Below are 25,117 nucleotides of genomic sequence, written 5' to 3' on the forward strand. Positions count from 1 at the left end.
CTACGGCGTGGTGGTGTTGGTGGACAAACTATTTGAGCAAGGCTTCTCCTAAGCCCTAGCTTATATGGTAGATTAGCGGGAAGGGGGAGAAGAGACCAACCAAAGGTCCAACAGATGAGCAAGCAAGAAAGAGGTGCTCCACCCATCTATATATAGGAGGAGGGGGCAACCGCCCAAAGGGGGGGGGGCGCCCCTAGAGGGTGCCCCACGTCTTACCTCATTATGTGGTGGACACTCGACTCACCCACTCAAAAGGTCCCTATAATCGTTTTAAAACTCCACTAAAAATGAAGATGTTTTTCTCTCATAAAAGAATAAAACTTTTTTAATTATTTTACTGAATATTTGCCAATTCTTTGAATTAACAAACATTAACATTCAGCCCTGATGGACTATTTCGATATCCCGAGACAATTCCGGTGATTGTCGAAACGGTCCCTATGCTGTCATTAAGCACACGAGTATTAACGTTTTCGGTTAATACAATTCTAGCATGAAAAATAAACATCTATTATATATATGGAATAATATATAACCATTTTATTATTGCCTCTCGGCATATATTCCCTTCAAATGGTACGAAACATACGCACAAAAATAGAAGACCACTTCCCCCACTATATTTCACGTAGCGCGCATTCGATTTCTGGGATTTCATGGTACTTTTTACGGTGTCCTACCAATTTCGCTTGACGCGGGTCTGATTTGAACCAAGTGTCAACTTTCTCTTGTTACAGACTTTTTGCAAAAAAAAATTTTTAGGTCCACAACGTGTTGTTTTATCATAGATGCGCATTTCCAAGTTGATGCCTCGTACCACCCATTCTTGCGAAAAGTCTTGTCAAAGAGGGTCTTTGCCGAGTGCCATCTAAAAACACTAGGCAAAGAGGATCTTTTCCATGTGCCATCGAAGAAACACTAGGCAAAAAATTTATTTTCCCAGTTTCCGTTCATTGGCACTTGGCAAAGGGTGAGGCTATCAAGGTTGTCGTCAAATGGAGTGACATTGGCTGTCTTTTCTTTCTTTACAGTGCATGGCACTCAGCCAAGTGTATTTTCTTTGCCAAGTGTTTTTTTTTGCCTTTTGCGTGTATGGACTTTTTGCCGAGTGTATTTTGTAGAACGCTCGGCAAAGTCGATCTTTGCTGACTAGAAATAAATATGACTCTCAGTAAAGTATAAAAAACACGTTTTCCGGTAGTGTATTATGATCAAGCCCATCTTGCAACTTCTGTTCCTCGAGGTGGTCAAAGGAATGCACGAGCAAGGATAGTGAGGTTATGCAAGGTGTTGTAAACTTTGAATATTCAGTTTCTTAATAAAAGGCTGTGTGCATCAACCGATGCAGAGGCCAGGGCTCACCCCATTTCGAAAAAAAATACAAGGTGTTATGAGGGGATCTAAATAGAACTGAAGAAGACAAAAAAAGGTATGGTCTTTTACGTGAGGGGTTTAACTCCTTTATAGAGAAGGTTTGTATGCAATAGAAGTTGTTCAAGCTGATGCCGACATGATGAGTGACATTGGTTGGTAGTTTAATTATGGCTCTGAAACTTCACATTTAAACGAGGTGGCAAATAAAGTATTTTGAAATACCTACTCATTCATACCTAGAGTAAACAGAAACGTGATGAATGCAAAGACAACCAATAAGCTTGTCTACATTCATGCAAATGAGCGCCTCAAAAGATGGTTTTGAGTGGGCCGCAATTCTGGTCTACATTATAAGTGAGATGTTGAGCCTGCTAATAGTCTGTTGGAGGATTCAAGCTTGATGCTCTAGCTACTGTTCTCATTAAGCCAGCTTCGAGGATGAAGCAATTGAACCAGCACGAAATTTTTAAGGACTTCTAACATTAGGACGTGATCGGTACTATAAATCTGAACTTTGTAATATATTGACTCATATGTTTACATTTTTTGTTGTTACTATTCACTTTTGCTTCGGTGTACCCCTCGTTCAAACTTTGGTAAACTGAAACACATGTATGACCAAGATCTATTCATACTTTTTCGTAACTAGGGGCACACTGATAAAAAATGAATAAAAAGACATAAATACAAGCCCTAGAGTAGCTCGTACGGTCCATTTAAATCTATAGTGTTCAGTAGTCAGACGCGCAGACAACAGAGTACGCTGAAAACTAAAACGTCCGTGGATAAAATATTCCATCAGCCACATCAACTTGTAGAAACATTAAGTACACCTAGTATATCTATATAAGGATACATAGGACTTGATGTGGGTTTTTGCGGGCTAAAACAAGAAGACATCGAGGAAAACTTACCCTTTCAAATTTTGGTGAGAGGGGGGGGGGGGGGGGGCGGGGACACCGAAGCAAGCATCGGTCACTAATAGTTCTTTTTTGGTTGAAGGTACATGGTGAGTTGGTATGGTGAAACTTGCAAGATGAGAGTCACTTGGATGCTGCATGCTATAATGTGATTACATCCGTCCCCTTAGTCAATATGTTTGCTTGTTTGCTACTTTGGTTCATCATAATTCCGAATTTTTGTGTTAAGTCAAGTATTTTGTTGACCACTCTTGTTGTAAACTTTAATTGAATATCGTTTCTTATCAGTTTCGTCAATATGGTTGATCCACGCCTGTCGAGGTCATGCTCCTCTAACACTATATCGTTTCTGGGGTCACCGTCTCAACTAGGACAGGTTCGCGTTCCTCAACCCACCGTACCGTACCAGGTTCACTGTACCGAAAATGATTGGATCGCGTCCCCATGTAGAATAGTCGATCGAGCTATGTGTACCCCTGTTATCCCCTATTTTTTCTAGCCTCCGACTCTCGTCCTCTGCTCCCATTCTCGCTCGTACGTACCGAAAGTATGGCATCTACGCGTTGGCCTGCATGTATTTGACCAGGTCCAACTTCATCTGCCCCTGACGCCGTGCTTCATGATTTAGATCGCTGTTATCATATCATAACTAGATCGAGAATAAGCGAAGACCTCTAACATAGAAAAAGAACATGTAGGGACACCTTGCTGCTGCCGCCCGCCTAGTAGTGGAGTGGTGTTTGGTGGTGGCGATGGGACCTTCGGTCCCGCCACTGAGGTGATCGAGAAGGGAAGGGTTTATATTACCGGATGATGATCAATGAACTCATAAGTAGAAGCGTGGCGTGGCAATTTGCCAAGCCTGGCCGGTCTATTGCCATCTACTTACCACAGTCCACAGTGATGAAATTATTACCTTAGCCATGCAGCCAGAACATCAACCAACTATTGAAGCAATCACCAAAAGTTTTAAAAAACTAATGAACTAATCAAAGAAGGGGGGCGGGAGGAAACAAGATAATTTTATCAACGGGAAACCCCAAACCACCTAATCTCACGTGCCCCATGTTCAAGGTCAAGCCCACTGCCTGTTCATCCTTCGTCACATCGACCTGCCATCGTTGTGCCACCAGGTTGTGACCCTGCAGTGCTAAGGGGAAAGCATGATTGAACCTGAAATTGGATGGTGAAATCTCTCGTGTTAGAGGTTGAATAATGAGTGGTAAATTACTAAATTTGCACATAAAGTGTGTGCTCATTTTCTGCATGGAAGGAAGTACGGACCATAAAGTTGAGTAATATTTTTCCACCTAAACCAGGGTTATGTATGGAAAATCTTTGTTCCAGTCTGATAAGTTTACAAGGGGTTATGCTAAACAGGAGTGCCGCTTTACATTATCTGAACTCATTTAACTGCCCTTATGTCCGCATGCCATTTGTTCCCTTTACGTTCCAGTATTAACCTCTAGCGATCCATATCAGACTCAGAACGAGGTTCAAAATGAACACCGAGTCACCGACAGATGTATACTGTACAGTCTTGTAAATAGGTTCTATATTAGAATGGTGCAACCTTTCTATTTACAGCATCAGTGGTAACTTAATATTACTGAAATGTTGTTCATACTGCATAGATCATGTGATGCTGCAGCAGTAATTTTATTTATTGGATTTCTTACAGGTTCAGTACTTCAGTATAACTGTCATTTGTTGCACCGTTAGCACAAACTCCGTATGATTGAGAAGGATCCTCATTTGTTGCACTGTTGACACTGGCATTTATTTTATTTTTTTGGGCTTGAGCTGAATATGAAGGCACGACTTTAAGGATCATGCATGTCTTGGAGAGGCACACACAGAGCGAGCTACCGTGACTAGCTTAGTGCTCTGGAAGCTTTGATGACACACAAAGGACTTCATGCGGTCCGTCTTTATTTATAGATGCACATATAGCATCTATATATATAGGTAAATGCAAAGGAGCTTCCACACATCCATGCATAGGCATGCATGCATGCATATATATATATACACTACTGGCCCGTGCTTCTCACCCTCCTATCGCCATGGACGACGAAATTACGTGCAAAGTAGATTTCTTATTTTATTAGAGGCATTATTTTATTAGAGACGGGCCCGGAGCAATAGATGACGTCTACACCGTCGGCACCACCTGATCGATGAGGGCCTCAGTGACCGCGCCTGCCACGTTAGCGGGGAGCTTGGCTCCGTAGTAGGGGCCGCTCTGGCACTTATACCCCACGATGATGGCGCCGCCGATGCCACAATACCCGTCACCATTCTGACGATCGCCGCCGGGGCACTGGCGGCCGCCGGCCTCTCTGCCGCATGAAGGTTCGCCAAGCACGGCGCGGAGAATGGTAGGGTAGCACGGGCCGCTCTGGCACCCGGTCCCACAGTAGTCGCCGCCGATGCCGCAGAACCCCCACTGGCTGCAGCATTCGTTGTTGGCACACAGATCAGTTTTGCTGCAGCCGTGGGCGGTCACTACAGCAAAGGCAAGGACCAGCAAGACCGATGCGAGGGCTTTCATCGCCATGTTGGAAGCTCTCACACTAGATGGAACTTGGAAGCTTTTTCTTCTCTAGCTTGTTTTGGTGGATGATTAAGCTTCCGATGATGAAGCACGAAGCTCGCGAGGTGCCATTATATAGGCGTGCCGCTAGTCTGTGGTGCGTGGAGTTTTTTTTTTTTTGAGAGCCAAAACGTGTTCTATTTCATTCATAATTAACAGGTCGTACAGGACACGTACGCATACACGAGAAGACACTGGAAACCCAGCTGTCCACACACACTTACAGAAAGAAACCCGAAAGAGAAGAAATTACAAAACGGTCCCTGGGATCCTTTGTGCAGCAAACCATCGATCGGCGCCCATCTTCGAAGCCGCCGGAGCAACCACCGGAAGAACTCGCTGTCCTGCAGCTTTGTGGCTCGCCGGCGGCGAAGCCTATGTCTTTGTGGCGCATCGGCCGGGGGCAGACCCCGAGACCATCGCCAGGATGAAGATATGCAAGCTCCGCTCGACGCAGCCGATGCGGACTTTTGTCCTCGGTCTCCGCCGTCGCGACGGCGCTCGCTCCGGCGCCGGAGTCGGAGACTGCGAGGTTGTACAGGAGCAGGTCCCGGTTGCCGTCGGACTTGGCGGCAGCGGTGGTGCGTGGAGGTTGTATCCCTTCTTAAGGTTGTACAGTAAATTGAACAGCAGCAAACATCTCTGTCCATGGCGAGGTCCACCAAGAAAAGCAAATGTCTCTTTGTTTTTGTTAGGATTTAATTAGTTTACTTAATTAAAGGGAATCCTCCCTATGTAACCGTCGTCGTGCGGTTGCTTCGGCAACCGACGCGACGCTCCCTCACACCCCCACGATCAGTCGCGTCTCCTCTTCGCGACGGTTGACCTTGTATAAATACCCGATTGTCAATGGAATAAAGAACACAGTTCGATTCATTTGCTTCTCTCTCAATCGCTCTCAGTTTTCCTTCGAACACGTTATCAGCACTTGCTCGCTGGAGCGATTCCGACGAAGGCGAACTCGCCGGAAGAAAGAAGAACAAGAGGAGAAGAACAGGGGAAAAGGTGAGAATCGGAACCATGCCTAGAGTTCCGATGTACCTGCTTCTTCGCCTCCTTCGCGCCGACGGCCGTGGTCGTCGCTTCGTCGCCCGGTACCACCGCCACGGTGTAGGCGGTTTCCGCCGCCTCGTGCGCCTCACGCGCGACTTCCGCCGCTTCCGTCGTGAAGTTCGGAACCAGCGCCGCTCGGACCTCCGTCGCCAACACCGGAACGGCGCTGGACCCTCGAACCAGCACGCCCAGCCTTCTGCGCCTCCGCAGCCCGACGTGCCCGCCTGGCTTCTCGCCGGTCCGGCCGCTCCAAGGCTCGACGCCGCAGAGGACATCGACCCGGCGCTGGCTGCTCCGCCACCGCCGCCGTTCTGGCCGCCGCCGCCGTTCTGGCGCCCGAGGTCGCCGACGGTGGCACACGCACCGGACGCGCCCCTCGTGCGGGTTCGCGACGGCGACGCGCTCGCCTTCGTGTCCGCACCAACCGGGGCCTCCGTCTTCGCCTTCGGCTCCGGCGTGAACGGCTCCTCCAACCACACGGTTGTCGATGTCGACGTCGTCGCGCCGCGTCTGCCGTCCCCGACACCGGCCACGCCACCTCCTTCACCACGCGCAGGCGCTCGCCGCCGCCTCCTGGCCCTCGGCCTCCCGCTGGCCAGCCCGTCGGCGGACTCGCCAACGAGCAGCCGCGGCCACCGCGCTGGCACCTGGAGCCCGGCCGCGCTCGGGCTCGCGAACGGCGCCTCCAACGGCGTCGCCCCGGGGACCCAGCTCCCTGGGGGATCCTCCGACGAGGATGAGGCCGGCTGGAGCGTCAATCTCCGCCGGTGAGCGACGCTGCATCGGCACGGACGGAGCTGCGTGGTGGTCGCCACTGTCCTTGCGTATCCTGGATTGGGGATTCGATTCTGCCTTATCCTCACCACACCGCTTGGTTATTTATATTTATTAAAAGCAGTGGAGCAACTCGTGACGTCTGTACATCTACAGACTTCGCATTATTAGCAAATCTTCAGTACTAACAGTAGTTTAATTTCTGTTTTAGACTATGTCTATCTTAGTACTGCATTTCTATAGAGTACTTTGTATTCTAGATGTGTGTGATGTAATATATTTCCATGTTTGTCACATGTTGAGATTAATTACGTCCCTTATTTTGCAATTGAGATTTTAATTTCTTGCAAATAAGACGATCAATTCATCTTAATTGAGCTACTTTTGGTTCAATACGAGCAAGAATTGATATGCGAAATTCAAAATGATTTCTTCAAATTGATGTTTTGGGATCACAAGGTGGTGTGTAGATCTACTGCATTGCAGATTATCTACCACTACTAAATAAGCCTACATTTTGTCATGATTGACATTTTGATTGCTTAAAGTGCTCTTCCATACATTTGATTAAGTTATGACACAAGGTACTAGAAATATGAGTATCTACTGATTTTATCAGATTATACTCTCTAGTGCTGAGAGATGGACCCCGAAATTTTCTTTGGGGAGTATCTACAACGTGTCATACTTAACAATTTGAAGTTCACACTAATGGTTTCAAGGCCACTCCTTGAAATCATCATTAATTTTGCAACCTTCATTACAACATAACCATGATGGTTTTTGGTTTACCAAGTGTAAATTAATAATCTCTGGTTTACCCATGTAGGTAACCGATGGCTCGAGAATTTGAGGCACTCGCCCTCAATGGCCACAACTACCCTACTTGGGCCATGGACACGAAGATCGCTCTTGCATCTCGTGGGATAGTGCGTGCAATTCAGCCGAGCAGATCCACCGCCCGGCCGGAGTCACGCCACTAACGGATGAACGAAGTATACCGCCTTATACATTATAAGGCACCATATTCACCCGGATCTCAAGTCTGAGTACTTGGAGGAGGAATCCCCTAGTACCACTGTTTCGTGCCCTCAAAACGAGGTATGAACGGCTAAGGCGCTTGTCCTACTGTGAAGCACTCCATGATTGGACTCACCTCCGTCTTCAGGACTTCAAGTCCATCGGAGAGTACAATCACGAGGTTCATAAGATCAGTTCCAAGCTGCGCTTTTGCGGGAAGGAACCTACTAATGCGGAGAAGATAGAGAAAACTCTGTCGACTATGCTCCCATCCGACGTAATCCTCCAAGCGAGCATCGTGCTCGCGACTACCAAGTCTATTCCGATCTTATTCATATCTTACTTCAGGCTGAAAAGCATGATGAGCTACTCGCTAAGAATGGCTCTCGGCGTCCGGTTGGTTCTCAACCTCTACCTGAAGTTCATATGAATGTCGCGAACGGACGAAAGTTTGATGGTGGTTTCAAAGGAAAGCCCTCTAACTTCAATGGTAAGCGAAAGCGCAACCGGAACAGGAAGCCCAGAAACTCAGACCGTGGGAAAGGCACCGCAAAGTCCAAGTTTGACAAATCTAAGCTTTGCGACAAGTGTGGATGCTACACGCACCCCACTGACAAGTGCAAGACCCCAAGGCATCTGGCCATTCTGTACCAACAATCCCATGGACGCAACGCACCTCGAGGGAAAAGGTTTGAAGCCAACTTCAACCTTCATCCGGATGGCACCGATGGAGCCGGTCATTCGCAAGACGTTCCCTCGGGACCAAGCAACGCCGTTACTCTCCTTCCATCAAAGGACCCTGAAGGAACGGAGGACATGATGGTTGAGTACACCTCAACCGACGTGTTTGGAGACTTCGACTAGTCCCGCTACCTCCTTAGTGACTAATATATTCATGTCCATTTGTGATGTTGTAATAGAACATAAGTATTGTTGTCATTTATATTGTATCAACACTTTGATATAGTAAGATTATGATCTATGTATTTAAATCAAGGATTCTTATTGAAAATTCTTCATTTTTATATATAGTTCTCTACGGGGACAATCCGATGGAAGAGGAATTATGCCTTGTGGACAGTGCTACCACAAACTCCATACTGAGGGAGTTAAAATATTTTCAGACTCTGAAAAAGATGAATGGAGATATTTTAACTATCGCTGGACGCGATACGGTAATTGTTGGCACTGGACGTGCCATATTTACCCTCCCAAACGGTACACAAGTGATCCTTGAGGATGCCTTGTTGTATCCCGATTCTTCACGTACCTTAATCAGTTATCGAGATATTCGTAAGAATGGATTTCACATCGAAACCCATGAAGACAACAAAGAGGAGTATCTCCTCTTCACAAAAGATTACGGATATGGCAAGCAAGTACTTGAAAAAATTCCTTCTCTGTCGTCCGGATTGTACTATACGTACATCAAGCCCGTAGAACATGTTGCTTACAAGGTAATTTTCCGTAATGTTGATGCATTCCAAACCTGGCATGATCGCCTAGGCCATCCCGGCATCGGGATGCTGAGGAAGATTACTAGCAATTCCATTGGTCATAATTTGCTTGAGTCCAAATTTCCTCAGTCTTCAGATTTTGTGTGCACATCATGTGCCACGGGAAAGCTTATTTTAAGGCCTTCGCACCTCAAGATATAAGCTGAACCACTTCAATTTCTTGAACGAATTCAAGGAGACATTTGTGGTCCCATCCAACCATTATCTGGACCGTTTAGGTATTTCATGGTTCTTATTGACGCATCTACACGATGGTCACATGTGTGCCTTCTTTCCACACGGAACCATGCATTTGCCAAGATAATGAGGGAAGTAATTAAGTTACAGGCTCATTATCCAGAGAGTCGAATTAAATCAATTCGCATGGACAATGCTGCAGAATTCTCCTCACGTGCTTTCAATGACTATTGCATGGCCCTGGGGATTGAAGTTCAGCACTCTGTTCCATATGTCCACACTCAAAATGGTTTGGCTGAATCCCTTATTAAGAGGATCAAACTCATTGCAAGACCTTTGTTAATGAATTGCAACTTGCCAACCTCGTGTTGGGGTCACGCAGTTTTACACGCTGCTGACTTAATCCAATTGCGACCTACTGCATATCACAGTACTTCCCCTCTGCAATTAGTACGTGGAAATCCACCTAGCATTTCCCATCTGCGTAAGTTTGGATGTGCTACATACATCCCGATCTCACCACCTCAGCGGACATCCATGGGCCCACACAGAAAACTGGGGATCTATGTGGGGTACAAATCGCCGTCGATTATTAAGTACTGGAACCTCTTCGGGGACCTATTCACAGCCCGTCACGCTGATTGCATATTTGACGAGGAACACTTTCCGGCATTAGGGAGATTTCAAGTACCGTAAAGAATGCCCGGAAATTGATTGGAATGCTATCGCCATTTCAGCCTCTGATCCACGTTCCCAAGAGACCGAACTCCAAGTTCGGAAAATCATAAATTTGCAACATCTTGCAAATAATCTGCGCGATTCATTTCTTGATTTAAAAGGTGTCACAAAATCCTTGAATCCGGCCGAAATGCGCCCGAAAGAGTGGAGGTACCAACTAAAACCACTCAACTACCCGTTCCCAAAAAGAGGGGGAGTAGTACGGCCTCTGACCAGGATCCTGCTTCTCGCAAGCAGCAAAGGAGAGTGAGGAGAAACTCCTCAAAGTCAGTAGATGCAAGTCAACTCAACGTTGACAAACACCTTATGGGTAGTATACACCCAGTGGAAGGGCAACCTCCACAACCCAGCTCCAGCTTGCACACACTGGCTGGAACATCGGAACACCTAGACTCACGCGTATTGGGAAATCACGAAGAGTTATCAACGGTGCACGAGATATCCATCAACTATATCGATTCTGGAGAATCATTCAACCGTAAGTCTACGATTGTCGACACTTATTTTTCTGCTACAATTGCAAATACCCTTCTTAATGATCATGATCCAAGGACTATCGTTGAGTGTGAAAAACGCTCCGACTGGCCTCAATGGAAGGATGCAATACAAGCAGAATTAGCCTCGCTTAATAAAAGGAAGGTATTCACAGAAGCAATACCTACACCTCCCAGTGTTTTCCCTGTGGGATTCAAATGGGTTTTCCTCCGGAAACGGAATGAGAACAATGAGGTGGTGAGATACAAGGCAAGGCTCGTAGCACAGGGTTTCACGCAGAGACCCGGCATTGATTTCAATGAGACATATTCTCCGATTATGAGTGGTATCACTTTCCGATATCTAATATCTTTGGCAGTACAAAATCGTCTATCTATGCAGTTGATGGATGTCGTGACTGCATATCTTTATGGGTCACTAGATTCGGACATATACATGAAGGTTCCTGACGGAATCTCTGTCCCGAATGCAAGCGCAAAACGCAACATGTATTGTGTAAAACTGAACAAGTCTCTATACGGCTTGAAACAGTCGGGACGGATGTGGTACAACCGACTTAGTGAGTTCCTTCTTCGCAAGGGTTACTCCAATAGTGATGATTGCCCATGTGTCTTCATCAAGAAGTCCTCTTCAGGATTTTGCATCATTTCATGCTACGTCGAAGATATCAAAATCAGTGGCAAAACACAAAATATAGATGAAGAAAGCAATCATCTAAAGACAGAATTTGAGATGAAGGATTTGGGTCAAACCAAATTTTGCTTGGGTCTTCAACTCGAGCACCTTCCCTCGGGAATAATGGTACACCAAGCTGCATATATCCGTAAAATATTAGAGAAATTCAATATGGACAAATCCTATCCATCTAAAACTCCCATGGTGGTTCGATCTCTAGACGTAGAGAAAGATCCGTTCAGGCCGAGGGATGATGGAGAAGAGATGTTGGGACCCGAGGTTCCATATCTCAGTGCCATTGGAGCGCTTATGTATCTTGCAAATTGTACGAGACCTGACCTCGCATTTGCAGTGAATCTACTTGCTAGACACAGCGCAGCTCCTACCAAACGCCATTGGTCGGGAGTAAAGAATGTCTTTAGATATCTCCAAGGCACAAAGGATCTTGGCCTATTCTTTCAGTTTCAGAGAAATCTGGACACCAATATGATTGGATACACAGATGTCAAGCTATTTATCTGATCCCCATAATGCCAGATCACAAACCGGCTTTGTGTTCCTACATGGTGGAACTGCAATATCATGGAAGTCTTCGAAACAGACTCTAGTTGCAACATCCACCAATCATTCTGAAATAATCGCATTATATGAGGCATCACGCGAATGTGTGTGGCTTCGCAGGATGATAAACCACATACAACAATCATGTGGAATTGGTTCTATCGAATCACCTACCATTATCTACGAAGATAATGCGGCTTGTGTTGCACAGATGCAAACAGGATACGTCAAGAGCAATATCACTAAGCATATTGCCCCTAAGTTGTTTTATCCCCATGAACTCCAAAAGGGTGGGGAAATAAACATCTTGCAAGTCAAATCATGCGATAACCTCGCTGATCTATTCACAAAGTCTCTACCAACTTCAACGTTCCAGAAATATATTCATGGAATTGGTATGCGCCGACTTCGGGATTTGCAAGAGTCAGGGGGAGTATCTTCCTGAACGATTCCTGTTCAAAGCATCATATTACACTCTTTTTCCCTTTATGAGTTTACTTTACAGGTTCTCATAAAGGTTTTTAATGAGGTAATATCAACATAAGATTATATGTCATATTTTCTGTTTTCCCCACCGGGGTTTTTAGGAAAGTATACACGACATATTTATTGCCCTCTAAATTCTATGGATATACTTCATATCGAGTTAACGGAGGCAATAATCATTATATGTTGGATCATTTTCTCCTTATTTTCCCACAGGGTTTGAAGGAGTTTTACCAGCATATCCTACACTACTTCTCATATTTTTCCCACAGGGTTTTTGGAGAAGATTATTCCAAGGATGATCAATCGCAAGTACAAGGAAGGATTAGGGGGAGTGTTAGGATTTAATTAGTTTACTTAATTAAAGGGAATCCTCCCTATGTAACCGTCGTCGTGCGGTTGCTTCGGCAACCGACGCGACGCTCCCTCACACCCCCACGATCAGTCGCGTCTCCTCTTCGCGACGGTTGACCTTGTATAAATACCCGATTGTCAATGGAATAAAGAACACAGTTCGATTCATTTGCTTCTCTCTCAATCGCTCTCAGTTTTCCTTCGAACAGTTTTGTTTGAGGTGGCCGACGCCAGCAGTGATCAGAGAGAGAGAGAGAGAGGGGCCACAGGTTCTCAACCAATCAGAGCACAAGGCTCAGCTGTCCACGGATCTTGTGTTTTCTTTGTACGGTGGATTGGATAGGTGGACTGGATCAAATGGTTGAGAATGAGTCTCGGTAATTTGCCGTAGGCTTTTTTTAATACACTCGGCAAATCGACTCCGCCGGCAATTGTAGACGGCTGGGACACATGGATGCCTGTTTGCCGTGAGTTTTAATTGTAACTGAAAGATACCCCGCGCGTTGCAGTGAAAATCTCTTTATAATTTTTTTTAAAGTCTAAAAAATTATAGATACATGGAACATCAAGTTGATTTAATTGTGAAATTTCATGGCATGGTGGCGTAGTCTCATAAATCAGACGGCTAAAAAGTTGACATTGATGTTTTATGTAACGATAGTGATACCAAAAAACCCCGATTAAAAGATATCTTAGCTCATATAAATTGTATGTAATAGAGTGCTCCCATTTGTTTAAACAAAACAACGTGAAAATTAAACGCCTACATGAGTTGTATTGTTGCTTCATCATTTTATTTTCTTAGGGAGTGAGCTAATTTTTTCAGTGAGCACCTATATAATCTAAAATATCTTCCTTGACAATTGGTAACTGGAAGCACTTTTCCAACCTCAAAGAGCACCTATAGGATATAAAAAAATCCAATTAGTTTCCCATGAACTTCCATTTCTGATGGACTCCATCACAATCCTGATAAGAACTGTTGTTACATGTTAGTGTGACTAACAATAGAAGCACACACGTGGAGGAGGCTTCTCTTCTCATCTTTGCTAGTACACTCAATGTTCCCTGTTGCTTGTCCAGTGCAATGCTTTTCTTTAGAGAAACACAACTCGTACCCGTCAATGCTCAGTCAAGGTGTCTTTTGAGACTACGAACAAATAATATGTGCAATTTAGTTACACGATTTGGTTGAGATACTAACATGTAAAATTTGACTGAACTAATTTATTTGAAATGCCTGAGCACTAACAGTTAGACATCAATATGGGACTATGCAAGCAAGGGGTCCTTCAATACTGCTCAAGCATCATTAAAAAAGTACGTACCTGAATAAGGGAATGGCCATTGTTGGTCCACATGAATTTACCATGAATACAACATGAACTGCAGTGGATCTTGCAACCTTCAATTGATCCAGCAAAAAGAAAATATATTCTGTATTTGATGACGGTGTGGCCTTGTAGGTGCAGATGGAAAAAGTAATGACTTCCTCTCATTGATTCGAACACCTTATATTACCAGATCAAGTGAGCAGCTAGCAAAATCCCTGTTAAAATGAGGACGGATCAGTAAACACATCATCATGCTACAGCAAGCGGCACGACCGGCACAACCGTGAGGAGGCGTGACGGATGACATTGGGCTCATAGAGACTTCCTCGATGTTCGCTGCAACCCAGACTACCATTTGTGGTACAGTAGAGCCATTGATTTAGGCGTAAACGGCAGCCGGCTGCAACCGATTATTTCCCTGGTGAAGATGGTGAGCAGCAAGGCAAACTGTGGGACAACGCTGGTGACGGGCCTGACGACAATGAGATGAGTGTCACCAGAGCTGTATAAAAAGGTGCCTACTCGCCCGCCTCATCTACAGTCTAGGATCATTTTGTTTCTAGCGCAGATAATAAATTAGAAGATGAAGAGATGATTAATGAATAGAAGATGATAGGACCGCATGAGACATTCTGAATTCTATGGAAAGTGGAGCTACGGGAGGGGAAGGGAGACAGACGGAACACACACTGCATCGTTATTTTTCTTTTCCTTTTCACGGAGGCAGCACGGGACATCGTTGTATGGTTGGTGTGGGCATCGCCAGGGTGAACGATGAGATAGTAGAATTAACGGCTGGAGATGAGAATCAGAGGGCTGCCATTTGTTGATGATGTGGCTAGGCTACATGTTAAGATAGACAAATTAAATGATCTCTTAGTGGGGTTTTGCTTTATAAGAGATATAAATTTGCCGAGTGTTTTATATTTGCCGTGTGTATTTGTACTGGCCTGCGGTAAATTTTGGTTTGCCGTGTGCCCGATGAATTGCTCACGGCAAACCTCCAAACCTACAGCAAATTACATAATTCCTGTAGTGCTTATATACCCCATCTGGACCGGATATACGTATATACCCCATGCCTCTTTATGCTCCGTTAAAAGCTTGACACCTCATTGCACAGACAGCTAGCGCAACGCCTAGTGTTGTTGAAGATTCAAAGGACTCTAGGTAGGTTCCCATTCTTTTCTTTTCTTTTTTGAACAAAGGAGGGGTCTGGAAGGACCCCGATAGCTGCCATTATATTATCAAAGGTGGGTACAAATTCAATGACTGAAGAGGACGAGCTGTGCAGATTTGTGGAGCTTGCACAAACGATAAGAGCAAGTTTAATAGTATAGCCAAATATTGGCTATAAGACAAGTGTCACGTCATCTACATCTAACTTAGAGCCAATATCTCTACTACTATAATGCATCAGTTTTGAATTGGATCCGGAGGATCACTTTTGACCGTTGATCTCTTAAATCTAATGGTTGAGATTGAAAGGATTCGCCTCAACAGTAGATTGTAGCTGCATCTGCCGTGTTCTAGAACCATCCCGTCGCTATTCTGGAAAAAAAAGGCCCACGCCAAGCGAAGTTCTCCTTCCGCCACGAAGGAATCAAGGCGAGGGCTTGGTGTAGCGGGGAACAGCCGGCGGCGCCGTGTGCCACCATCAGATTGGCCTGCTGGCAGCGCAGACTCGCTCGGGAAAGCTGGCCGAACTGCCGGCCAGTGGCAGCCACAACCGCAATGGCCTCTCCTACCACTCCAATCAGTGAAGGTGACTTGCGGTCTCTCTGTGGGCAACGCCATATCAGCTGCTCCGCCTTGATCAAGCCGCGCCTTCAAGAGCATGGCCCGGCAATCTTTGGTGATGCAAGGGAGGCCAATCGATTGGGAAATTATGCAGAGTTGACTCACTGCTAGACATAGAAAAGGGGATTTTCCTTGCTTGCATTTCCTGAGAGATGCAGAGACGACTGTAGCTGGACCATAGACAAAGGTATTTTACCAGGTGAAACAGGAGCATGTATACTGAACACATAAGTGGAAGAAGATTGGAGAAAAATGAGTAATGTTGTGTGAAGTAAGATTTTAAAAAACAATAGTGAGCTATAAAATTTTGGTATACAAATGTATTTAAAAAAGGAAATAACATCAATGTAGAGATAATGCAGTGGAAAATAAAATAGCACGTGAAGCATGTAAATACAAAAAAAAATTGCTATAGAATCTAACGGTACCAACGTGTGATTTACATTAAAAATATATTAAAGTATTAAATATATATATACCAGATAATTTTTTCTGAAATTTAAAATTTATGGCACCAACGGCCACCATGCATAAGTAGGCCCCTAATATTGTTTCCACATCTAATCACAAGAATATACATAGTCCTATTGATTTGTCCTTAAAAAAGCCGTGTAACTTCTCTCCATAAAAGGGTCCATATTTAGGCACTAAATAATGTCTAAGCACGTTTAAATTTAGGCAAATCTAAAATATCTTTTTATGGATGGAGAGAGTATCTTTTTTGAAAATCAAAACTTCACTCTTTCTGATTTATTTGGGTAAAAACAGGTATCAACGTCTCACATACAAATAAGTAAATAAAATATAAAAATATATTTCAAAATTATATATACCGTAGCGTGCAAAGCACGTGCTACTTACTAGTGTATAATAGTGAGCTATAAAAATGTGTTACTTTATCAATGCATGGCCCACATTTCACTTTCACAAAGTGTCTAGGAGCACGTGCTAGAGATGGCTCTTGCATGAGAGGCCACTCCTATTCTCTCTCCACCTCTCTCACCTCCAACTAAGCAAAAATATATTATTTTAATCCTTATAGCCAGCTGATTAGAACTTATTGTACTTGCTCTAAGCTCGAGCGGAGGATCACAGGGGCCGGCGAGCAAGCGGTTCTATCCAATGGACCCCTAGTAGCGAGGTCGGGACGTCGGCCGGTAGACCCGCTGCAACTGGGAGCTGAGAGCGATGGTCGGCTCGCCGGCAAGGGCAACAAAATGATGTTTTTTGCTTTACACGCACCAGGATCTCATGATGTATTTTGCTTAAACGTTGCTCATTCTTTCATGATGTAGGAATTATCCATATATGTAGCTTTCCCAGTAATTACTAGTGAAACAGAACAACACCGGAAATGGCGTTTCATCTTCCCGAAATTAAGTCGCCTGACCCATCTCCGGCGCCCGGCGATGGCCAGGCCTAACCTCCCCTCCATGGAAATTATGTGCAACTACTCTGGTGATGACTTTTCACGTTCCCCGATGATTGATGAGTCGTCTCCAGCGGTCCCGATGACGGCGAGGCCAAAATTCGGATGCTCATCTTGGAAGACACCGACTCCACCATCTCCATCCCTGCGAGCAAGGAGGAATAAGACATCAACTTCCGATCGTAGAATAGATGGAGATGAATTAAACGGAGGAAATTCTTGCCATGGAAGATGGAACTAAACTAAGATCCCACGAGATTTTTCCTTACGTGAGCAATAAAAGAGCCACACCAGGCTGTACTTAGCCTCCGGATCTTCTTTGATAGGCTTAAGGCTCCCGACAACTGCACCGAAGCTCATGACTGTCGGACCGCCTCACAACCGGTTTCACTGGTGGTGCTCCGAGCGGTCCAGCCGATCATGCTCAGCAAGTCAGCTTGGATGACCCGTTCCTTGTCCAGAAGTTCCACACCACAGTCATCTGCTTCACTTTTTCTTTTCAGGAACATGCGAGAATGCACGCTTTTTTTTATACATAGAGGAAGAACCAAATATAAAGTCCACACTTACAACACACGAGGTCAAGGCCAAAAGAAGACAAGGAAACTCCTCACAAAAAAAAACCTCACTAGTTTCCACCTATCCGCTTCCTCGATGATCGCGTCGATCAGAAGAGCTTTCGTCCTCTTTAAGATCCTATTGTTTAGCTCAATCCAAATCGACCTAAGAACCAGCTGGAAGAGGGATCGCGTGGCACAAATATCTAGAACAGGTTGATGGAGGGCTCCTATAACCCAACGGGCGGCCTGGGGTGCCCGGCGCGCGAGCTCCCTCCTGCCGACAGTCCACCGGGTACGCAGGCAAGGGCAGATTCTAGGCTACCGACGATGTGCTGGAGGATCTGGAGGCACTACAACAGGACGGAGCTTTGGTAACACCATGTTGTGTTACTACAGGTCCAAAACAATGTTACTAGCCCACGTAGTAACAGATTTTGAGATGTGTTCCATTAGGCCATGTTATTAGGTGGTGTCCCGAGTCACACATAATAATTGTTACCATATGTTAAATATTGTGTTACAATTTATATTGTAGTAACACACATATTCTGTGTTACTAGATGCGCTGGTAACACATTTTCTATACTATAGTAACACCAACAGTAACATATTTTCATAGACGTAGAACATTGGTGGTAACATATTTTTGTAGTTGTAGTAACATAATTAGTAACATTCTTTTTAGCTTCATGGCGCGAATAGTAACATAATATCTATACATTGTAACACTATGATTTATACCTAGTAACACATTTTCTATCTATGGTAACACGAACAGTAACACTACAATATTAGTATGACAACATAATAAATGTATTTTTATTATTAATCACAAAATAAGGTCCCTAATTTAGGGAATATATATTTATTTAATACAATTAATGCATGTGCATGATCAATTAATTACTTTATTATGATGCTTGATGTCATCACAATGTGAGAGAAATTGAAGCACACACCATTACAATGTGAAAGCTTGAACCACAACGCTTCCACACAAATAGAATTTATTAAGGTATCTATTATAAATATATAAGAGTGTAGGATACATATATATTACAATTAATAAATGCCAATATATTTGGTGCAACATCTTAACATTTATATCTATAGAAAACAGAATTGTGAAGAATATTACACCTTATCATTTGCATAAATTCGACGAAAGAAAAATATCCTCTAAAATGATATTACACCGTACATTTTTCATTCTATCAATGTAAACTATAACTACTAATCAGAAAAATCTTCAAACTTTATTTCCTCTTTGATCCAACTAGGGACTTCAGCTGCAACTCAATCTTTCTTTCGAATCAGTAAATTAAAATTAAAAACTATAGTTGATGATTAAATGTACATGAATAAGATTCTAAAATATTAAAGGGAAGAAAATAACTCACGAAAACTGTAGGCCAAGCAATTAAGAATCCCGACGAAAAAGCATCACCAACGATCTTGCAATCAGATACTTCCCTTATTAATTTCTCACTATCCATAATAGGTTCATCTATGCGCACTAGTGAAAATTGCGCACCCAACTCAATGCCACCAGCCTTAGTTGCAGGATCAATACTACGAATAGTAGCATATGCAACATTCCGCTTGTTTGGATAGGTTGAAGTTCCAAGAACTACTTCGCAACCAGCCTATATTATGAGCAATATTAGCATTCAATGACAAGTATGATATATTTGCATGAAAAATGGCAACGGATACACATGGTCATGACATTCACTTTGTTAGAAACACACGCAAATGCACTAGTTTTTTTAAGGCCAGCAAGGCATATACACCGATTAACATGCAACATCACCCTCAAAAAGTACTCGCGTCCTCGAAATAAACACAACATGTTTATAGCTGCATGTAAAATACTGAGTGTGTCATGGCCAGGATATCTGCTAGACTACATGTTTTATGCTACTAGATGTCGCATATTGAAGTATGGCATATATACAGTTCCTAACTATATATTTCTAATACTACCAGAATACTACAATGTGTGCAGGTATTACCAAGTCCTAATCAATCTGTTTGCATCTTTAATAGTAATAACAAGAGAAAGTAGAGTGCAGGTATTACCAGGTCCTAATATGTTTGGATTTTTAATATTAATAGTAATAGCAAGAGAAAGTACATGCTTAGAAGTTTAATGATCAAATACCAATTCAGTATACGCTACCAATTCAGTATACGAAGTTCCGTTTTGACACAGTGGTCATTATACAAGAAAATAATAAATGAAGTTGGTTACAGGACAATATTAATAAATGTGCAACTACATTTTGTAATGCCATTTTGGTGATACCAGGTATTAAAGGGCACATCTTATGACTCCAGAAGCAAACAACTTGGTGATTGTAGATATTGTGCGGATATTTACCTTGAGTGAAGATGTATGCCGTCGTTTTGAGGGTTTTGAGGGTACTGAGCTTCCACGCTTATTTCTGGTCCTCTGCTGGTCTAATCTTGCAAAAGATTCATTAATCTGATCTCTCGTTTCCCTCACCTACACGAGACAATAATAGTACACGGAGTGATATTCATAGCCCAGAGCTACAGAAAGCTGCAACTTCAAAACCCAAAAGCACATGAATATTACCTCTGGCATAGAACCACTAACAGGGTCTTGTGGCGGCGATGAATTTTGTTGAATAAGTAATTGATGGATATTGTCATGCTCACCATCCTGGTCCGGTGACACAGAAATGTTAAGCAAGTAACTATTTTATATTCTATCTTTTTTGACATGAGTAAAAGTAGCCACAACCTTTTCACGTGAACGCAATAAATTATCCTGACATGTGCCATGTTGCATAGTCGAGTGTGCTTCAATAGGTCCACTGCATTGGACTCTCTGCAGACTAAAATATCAATACAAGGTTTGAAGTGACAGGCAATGATATAGCCATGTATTGACATTTACCTTTGTTTTACCATGTAGTACTGGTAACCCAGAAATAACATTATTGTTTGATCGTAGATTTTCCTACAGAAGTAACAAGTCTGAGTAAAATATTGGAAGAAGTGCATACAACAGGAAGAGAAAAGGACTTCATTTACCTCTTCTTCTATTTCATTCCCATTGCCTTCTTTATTATTCCTATTTTCAAGCCTTCTTATATGTTCCTTCAGCATTGCTATTTCCCCCCAGACATCATCTTCACCTTCACACACCGGTCCATCAGTTGTAGTCATATTGATGTTCTTGAGATACCGTGGTGTCCGACCATAGACTTGCTTAGGAGTTGGAAGCAAGCCCATGCCATGAACCTATCCAGTATTTTCTTCCCCTAACATTTCCCGCAGGGCATCACCTTCCCATGCAACTCTTCCATTGACATTTTGTCCCAACTCTGGTCGTTGAGCTATTAGATCCTCCAATCGATCCTATAAGAAAAGAATCATGCATATAATACTTGCTAGACTGATTTTGTAAGTTGACCCCTGAAAACTGCAACTTAAAAATTAAAAAGCACATAAATATTGCCTACCAAACGGTCATTTTTCTCTTTATTTTCAGGAGCATCTTTCTTCGTGTGAGTTGCTGAGTAAACTGTTGATCGGTGTGGTCGTTTCTTCTCAGGATCAGCTTGTCTCTACAAAATAAAAAGAACAACGACATGACAAGACAGACACAGAGAAAAAAACTTCATGAATGAGGATTACTCACTATGTCTTCACCCCATCGAGCATAACTCTTTGTCCCAGCATTATGTGTATTCTTCACAAGGGAACGACTAATCACATTCTTCTCAGCTAGGGCCTGTTATGATGCAATCATACCACAAGTGCAACTTTTAAGATCAACCCAAGAACTCAGATTTAAATGTAGAAACATGAAAGTACGGTATCAGATTCATTACCCTTCCTTTTTTGGACTTCCAAAATTTAATAAGTCCACGCCACTGGTCACTGTCCACATCATCTGGACAGAGCTTATACAAAGCCTTCCTCTTGATGTCTGGATTTTTTTCATGGCTGGGTTGAAGATAGCTTTTTTCAAACAAGATTTAAACTTCCTCCAGTCTCTTCCAATTGTTTTGAGTATCCATTTTTCACATGATCTAGGATACACAAACTTTGTCTGAAAGTAAAATTAAAAGTAAATAAACCTGTAGAAGGGCAACAAATAGAATATTTTATTTCTTGTTAAATTGTGAAGTACCTTTACGCAGTCTAATATTGTTTCCTCACGGCTATTCTTCTTGAGATCATGCCAATCATTTATGTTTAGTGGGCAAAATCCTCCGTTTCTAGCAATCGTGCCCAGAAACTTCCCCGATATTGTCCCTTCTTCTCCTATAGGCTGGCCTTCTTCGTTACATGTTACAACTATTCTTTGCCCCTTTGGCATGTTCCAAACAATTGGCAAGCTCGTTCCCTTGCGCTTGACTACTTCCTTCTGGACTACAAGATTAATTTAGAAAAGTACTAATTAAATTATGCCCACTGTTTATTCTTTTGATAGTTAGCATATACAAAGTTAATTAAGAGAAGTACAAAATTTTAATAGGTCATTACCTTGATTGTGAACTTGATCCTCATTATCTTCCAATGCTTGTGATTCATCACCTGGTGCAGTATATTGCTCACCATTGTTGAAGTCTTCATCTTCATGATCACGTTAGTCTTCATCATCACGTTGGTTAATCACATTCAACCTCTTTGACCTACGCAATTGTCCTGCAAAACAACCAATGCATATTTTATTCCAACATTAGGGCAGTAGGTACATATATGTAATGAGCAAGTCTGGATTATAGTTCAGGTTTTAGGAGGGAGGGAAATACTTTGCGGCCTTCTCACAATAAGTTGCTCTGCACCTTCAGCATAGACACCACCGTCCTGTAACAGAGCACTCTCATTTGTATGGTTAGATGGAGCAAAATCATTTCGATTGTGTGATGGAGCAATATCATTGCTAGCCTTCTCCTTAGACACATAAAGATGGATAGTTTTCCCGATCTCAGGGTCAGACAACATTTTTATCGCAATATTTTGATCATCGATGCGAACTAAGTAGGCGTTGCCTTGTGGGTATTTTTTCTCATAGTATAGGAAGTCAACGCGATTTTTTTTAAATAATACGAATTTTTTATTTAATTCTATGAATAGCGCGCGATTTGAATTTTTTTGAAAAGTGTGAACTGGTTGGTCAGCAGCCGACCGATCGGACAGCAGCGGGCCGATTGGCCAGCAGCTGACCGAGTGCAGGCCGCGCGCAGAGGGGCTAGGCTGACCAGCCCTTGTCGGCCACTAGCAGGCCGATCGGTCGCTAGCAGGCCGACCGTGCATGGCGCGCCTTTCCACACCGCGTCGTCGCAGACGCTCCCGGCCACGCGCGCGAGCATCTCGACTCCTTTTCTTTCGGCGCGGCGCGGCAGACGCTCCCGACCACTCTTTCTTCCTCCTTCTTTCTTCTTCCATGTTGCTCTCTTCCCTGTTCGACGAGCAGCAAGAACACCCAGCAAAAACACACTGTTTTTTTTCAGATTCCAGGTCATTTAGCCACCAAAACTTCACTATTTTGCTGCTATTAGTTGAGGGAAGCCTGATCTACAGATGGGTTAGAGTTTGGAGGCGTTTGGTGGTGCTGTTTTGCAGCAATGGTGATGAAGTGGTGGAGGTTGGTGGTTGTGTAAGGGGCTGAGTTGCTGCTGCGGATTGGTGTTGGTGCTGAGGTGCTGCGTACTGTTCGTGCTGCTGCAGTTGGAGAGGCTGCTCACGCTACAAGGGTAAACCCTAATCTTTGCACATTACTGTTAACTGTGTAGGTTTATGTGGGCTGTATCTTTGCATATTAGTGTTAACTGTGTAGGTTTATGTGGGCTGGTTTTAGTGTTAGTGTATGTATGTGTTGTGTAGTAGTTATGTTGTTTGTTGACGCGGACGGAATTTTTTTTAGGTGAGCAGAGATGACAGATGTAGTGAAGATAGTATTTTACTATGGTATGGGTAGTGTCCGATCAAATGAAATGGGAGTTGATCTGAGTGAGTTCAAATCTGTAGAGACGAAGATGACTGCTCCTAGAACATGGACAATTGAGCAGGTGAAGGACTGGTTGACAGAATGTTTCGGGCTTAATCCTGAAGTGCACACAGTGGGTGTGCATGCATTGTGGACTAAGTCGGTATCAAACATTTTGTGGTATCTGAGGCCTGTAGATGATACCTCTAAGTGGGTGAGCTGGTTAAAAGGGTCTGAAAGGAGAGGAACTAACCCTGTGGCATTAGTTCTTCCGGTGGCGAAGGAGGTAGCACCTCCTGAAGGCGGTTACAGCGGAGGAGGTGGTTACGAATCAGGCCAGAGCAGTCAAGCACCCGACGGTGGCGGTGGTTACGAGCCTAAACAGAGCAGCCATGCGGAAGATGTTTATAGTGGTCAGGGTGATGGTTACACAGGAGAAGACGGTGAGGTTGATGGTGACGAAGAAAATGGATACAGGCAGAACCAGATGGAAGAGGAAGATACAAAAGGTGAAAGTGATGCTAATGATTCCGTTGAGTCTGATGATGGGGAGGAGGTGCCTATTCCTGGCAGATGGAATCATAACTTTTCGTCTGCAATGATGATACGTCCAAAACGTATCTACTTTCCCGAACACTTTTGCTATTGTTTTGCCTCTAATTTGTGTATTTTGGATACAACTAACACGGACTAACGCTGTTTTCAGCAGAATTGCTCTGATGTCTCGTTTTTGTGCAGAAATTCAACTTTCAGGAAAATCCCCGGAATTAATGTCAAAGAGCTTATTTTCCCAGAAGATTCACGGAGCCAGAAGGGCAGGCCAGGGGGGGCCCACAGCCCCCACACCATGGGCCGGCGCGGCCTAGGAGGGGGGCGCGCCGCCCTATGGTGAGGCCGCCTCGGCCAGCCTCTGACGCCCCCCTCTGGACTATTTAAGGGTTTCGATCTAAAAACACGAGGAGAGAAGTCAAAATCGCCAGAAGCCATCCAGAACACCGCCGCCATCGCGAAACTCCGTCTCGGGACCAGAAATTCCGTTCTGGCACTCCGCCGGGACGGGGAATTGGAGGAGATCATGGCCATCATCACCACCGATGCCTCTCCATCGACCAGCCATGTTTCCCCCATCCATGTGTGAGTAATTCCCCCGCTGTAGGCTGAAGGGGATGGTAGGGATTGGATGAGATTGGTCATGTAATAGCATAAGATTGTTAGGGCATAGTGCCTAGTGTCCGTAATTGGTACTTTGATGATATTGTTGCAACTTGTTATGCTTAATGCTT

The 25,117-nt window shown here is 43.9% G+C and overlaps 1 protein-coding gene and 1 long non-coding RNA gene across 2 annotated transcripts; one reads left to right on the forward strand and one right to left on the reverse strand.

The window, feature by feature from the left end:
- Nucleotides 1–7,553: 7,553 nt before the first annotated feature.
- LOC139832675 (uncharacterized) lies at nt 7,554–8,601 on the forward strand. Its single transcript, XM_071822488.1, has 3 exons — nt 7,554–7,646; nt 7,886–8,014; nt 8,086–8,601. The coding sequence occupies exons 1-3, from the start codon at nt 7,554–7,556 to the stop codon at nt 8,599–8,601; spliced, it is 738 nt and encodes a 245-aa protein (XP_071678589.1).
- A 12,770-nt stretch (nt 8,602–21,371) lies between these two features.
- LOC139832182 (uncharacterized) lies at nt 21,372–22,395 on the reverse strand. The gene is made up of 3 exons (XR_011746856.1): nt 22,032–22,395; nt 21,730–21,950; nt 21,372–21,629 (listed from the first exon to the last, which is right to left on the reverse strand). It is a non-coding gene; the product is annotated as an uncharacterized lncRNA (long non-coding RNA).
- Nucleotides 22,396–25,117: the final 2,722 nt, after the last annotated feature.

Source organism: Lolium perenne, chromosome 6 (genome assembly GCF_019359855.2).
Source record: "Lolium perenne isolate Kyuss_39 chromosome 6, Kyuss_2.0, whole genome shotgun sequence".
In the NCBI taxonomy this organism is placed as follows: Eukaryota; Viridiplantae; Streptophyta; class Magnoliopsida; order Poales; family Poaceae; genus Lolium; species Lolium perenne.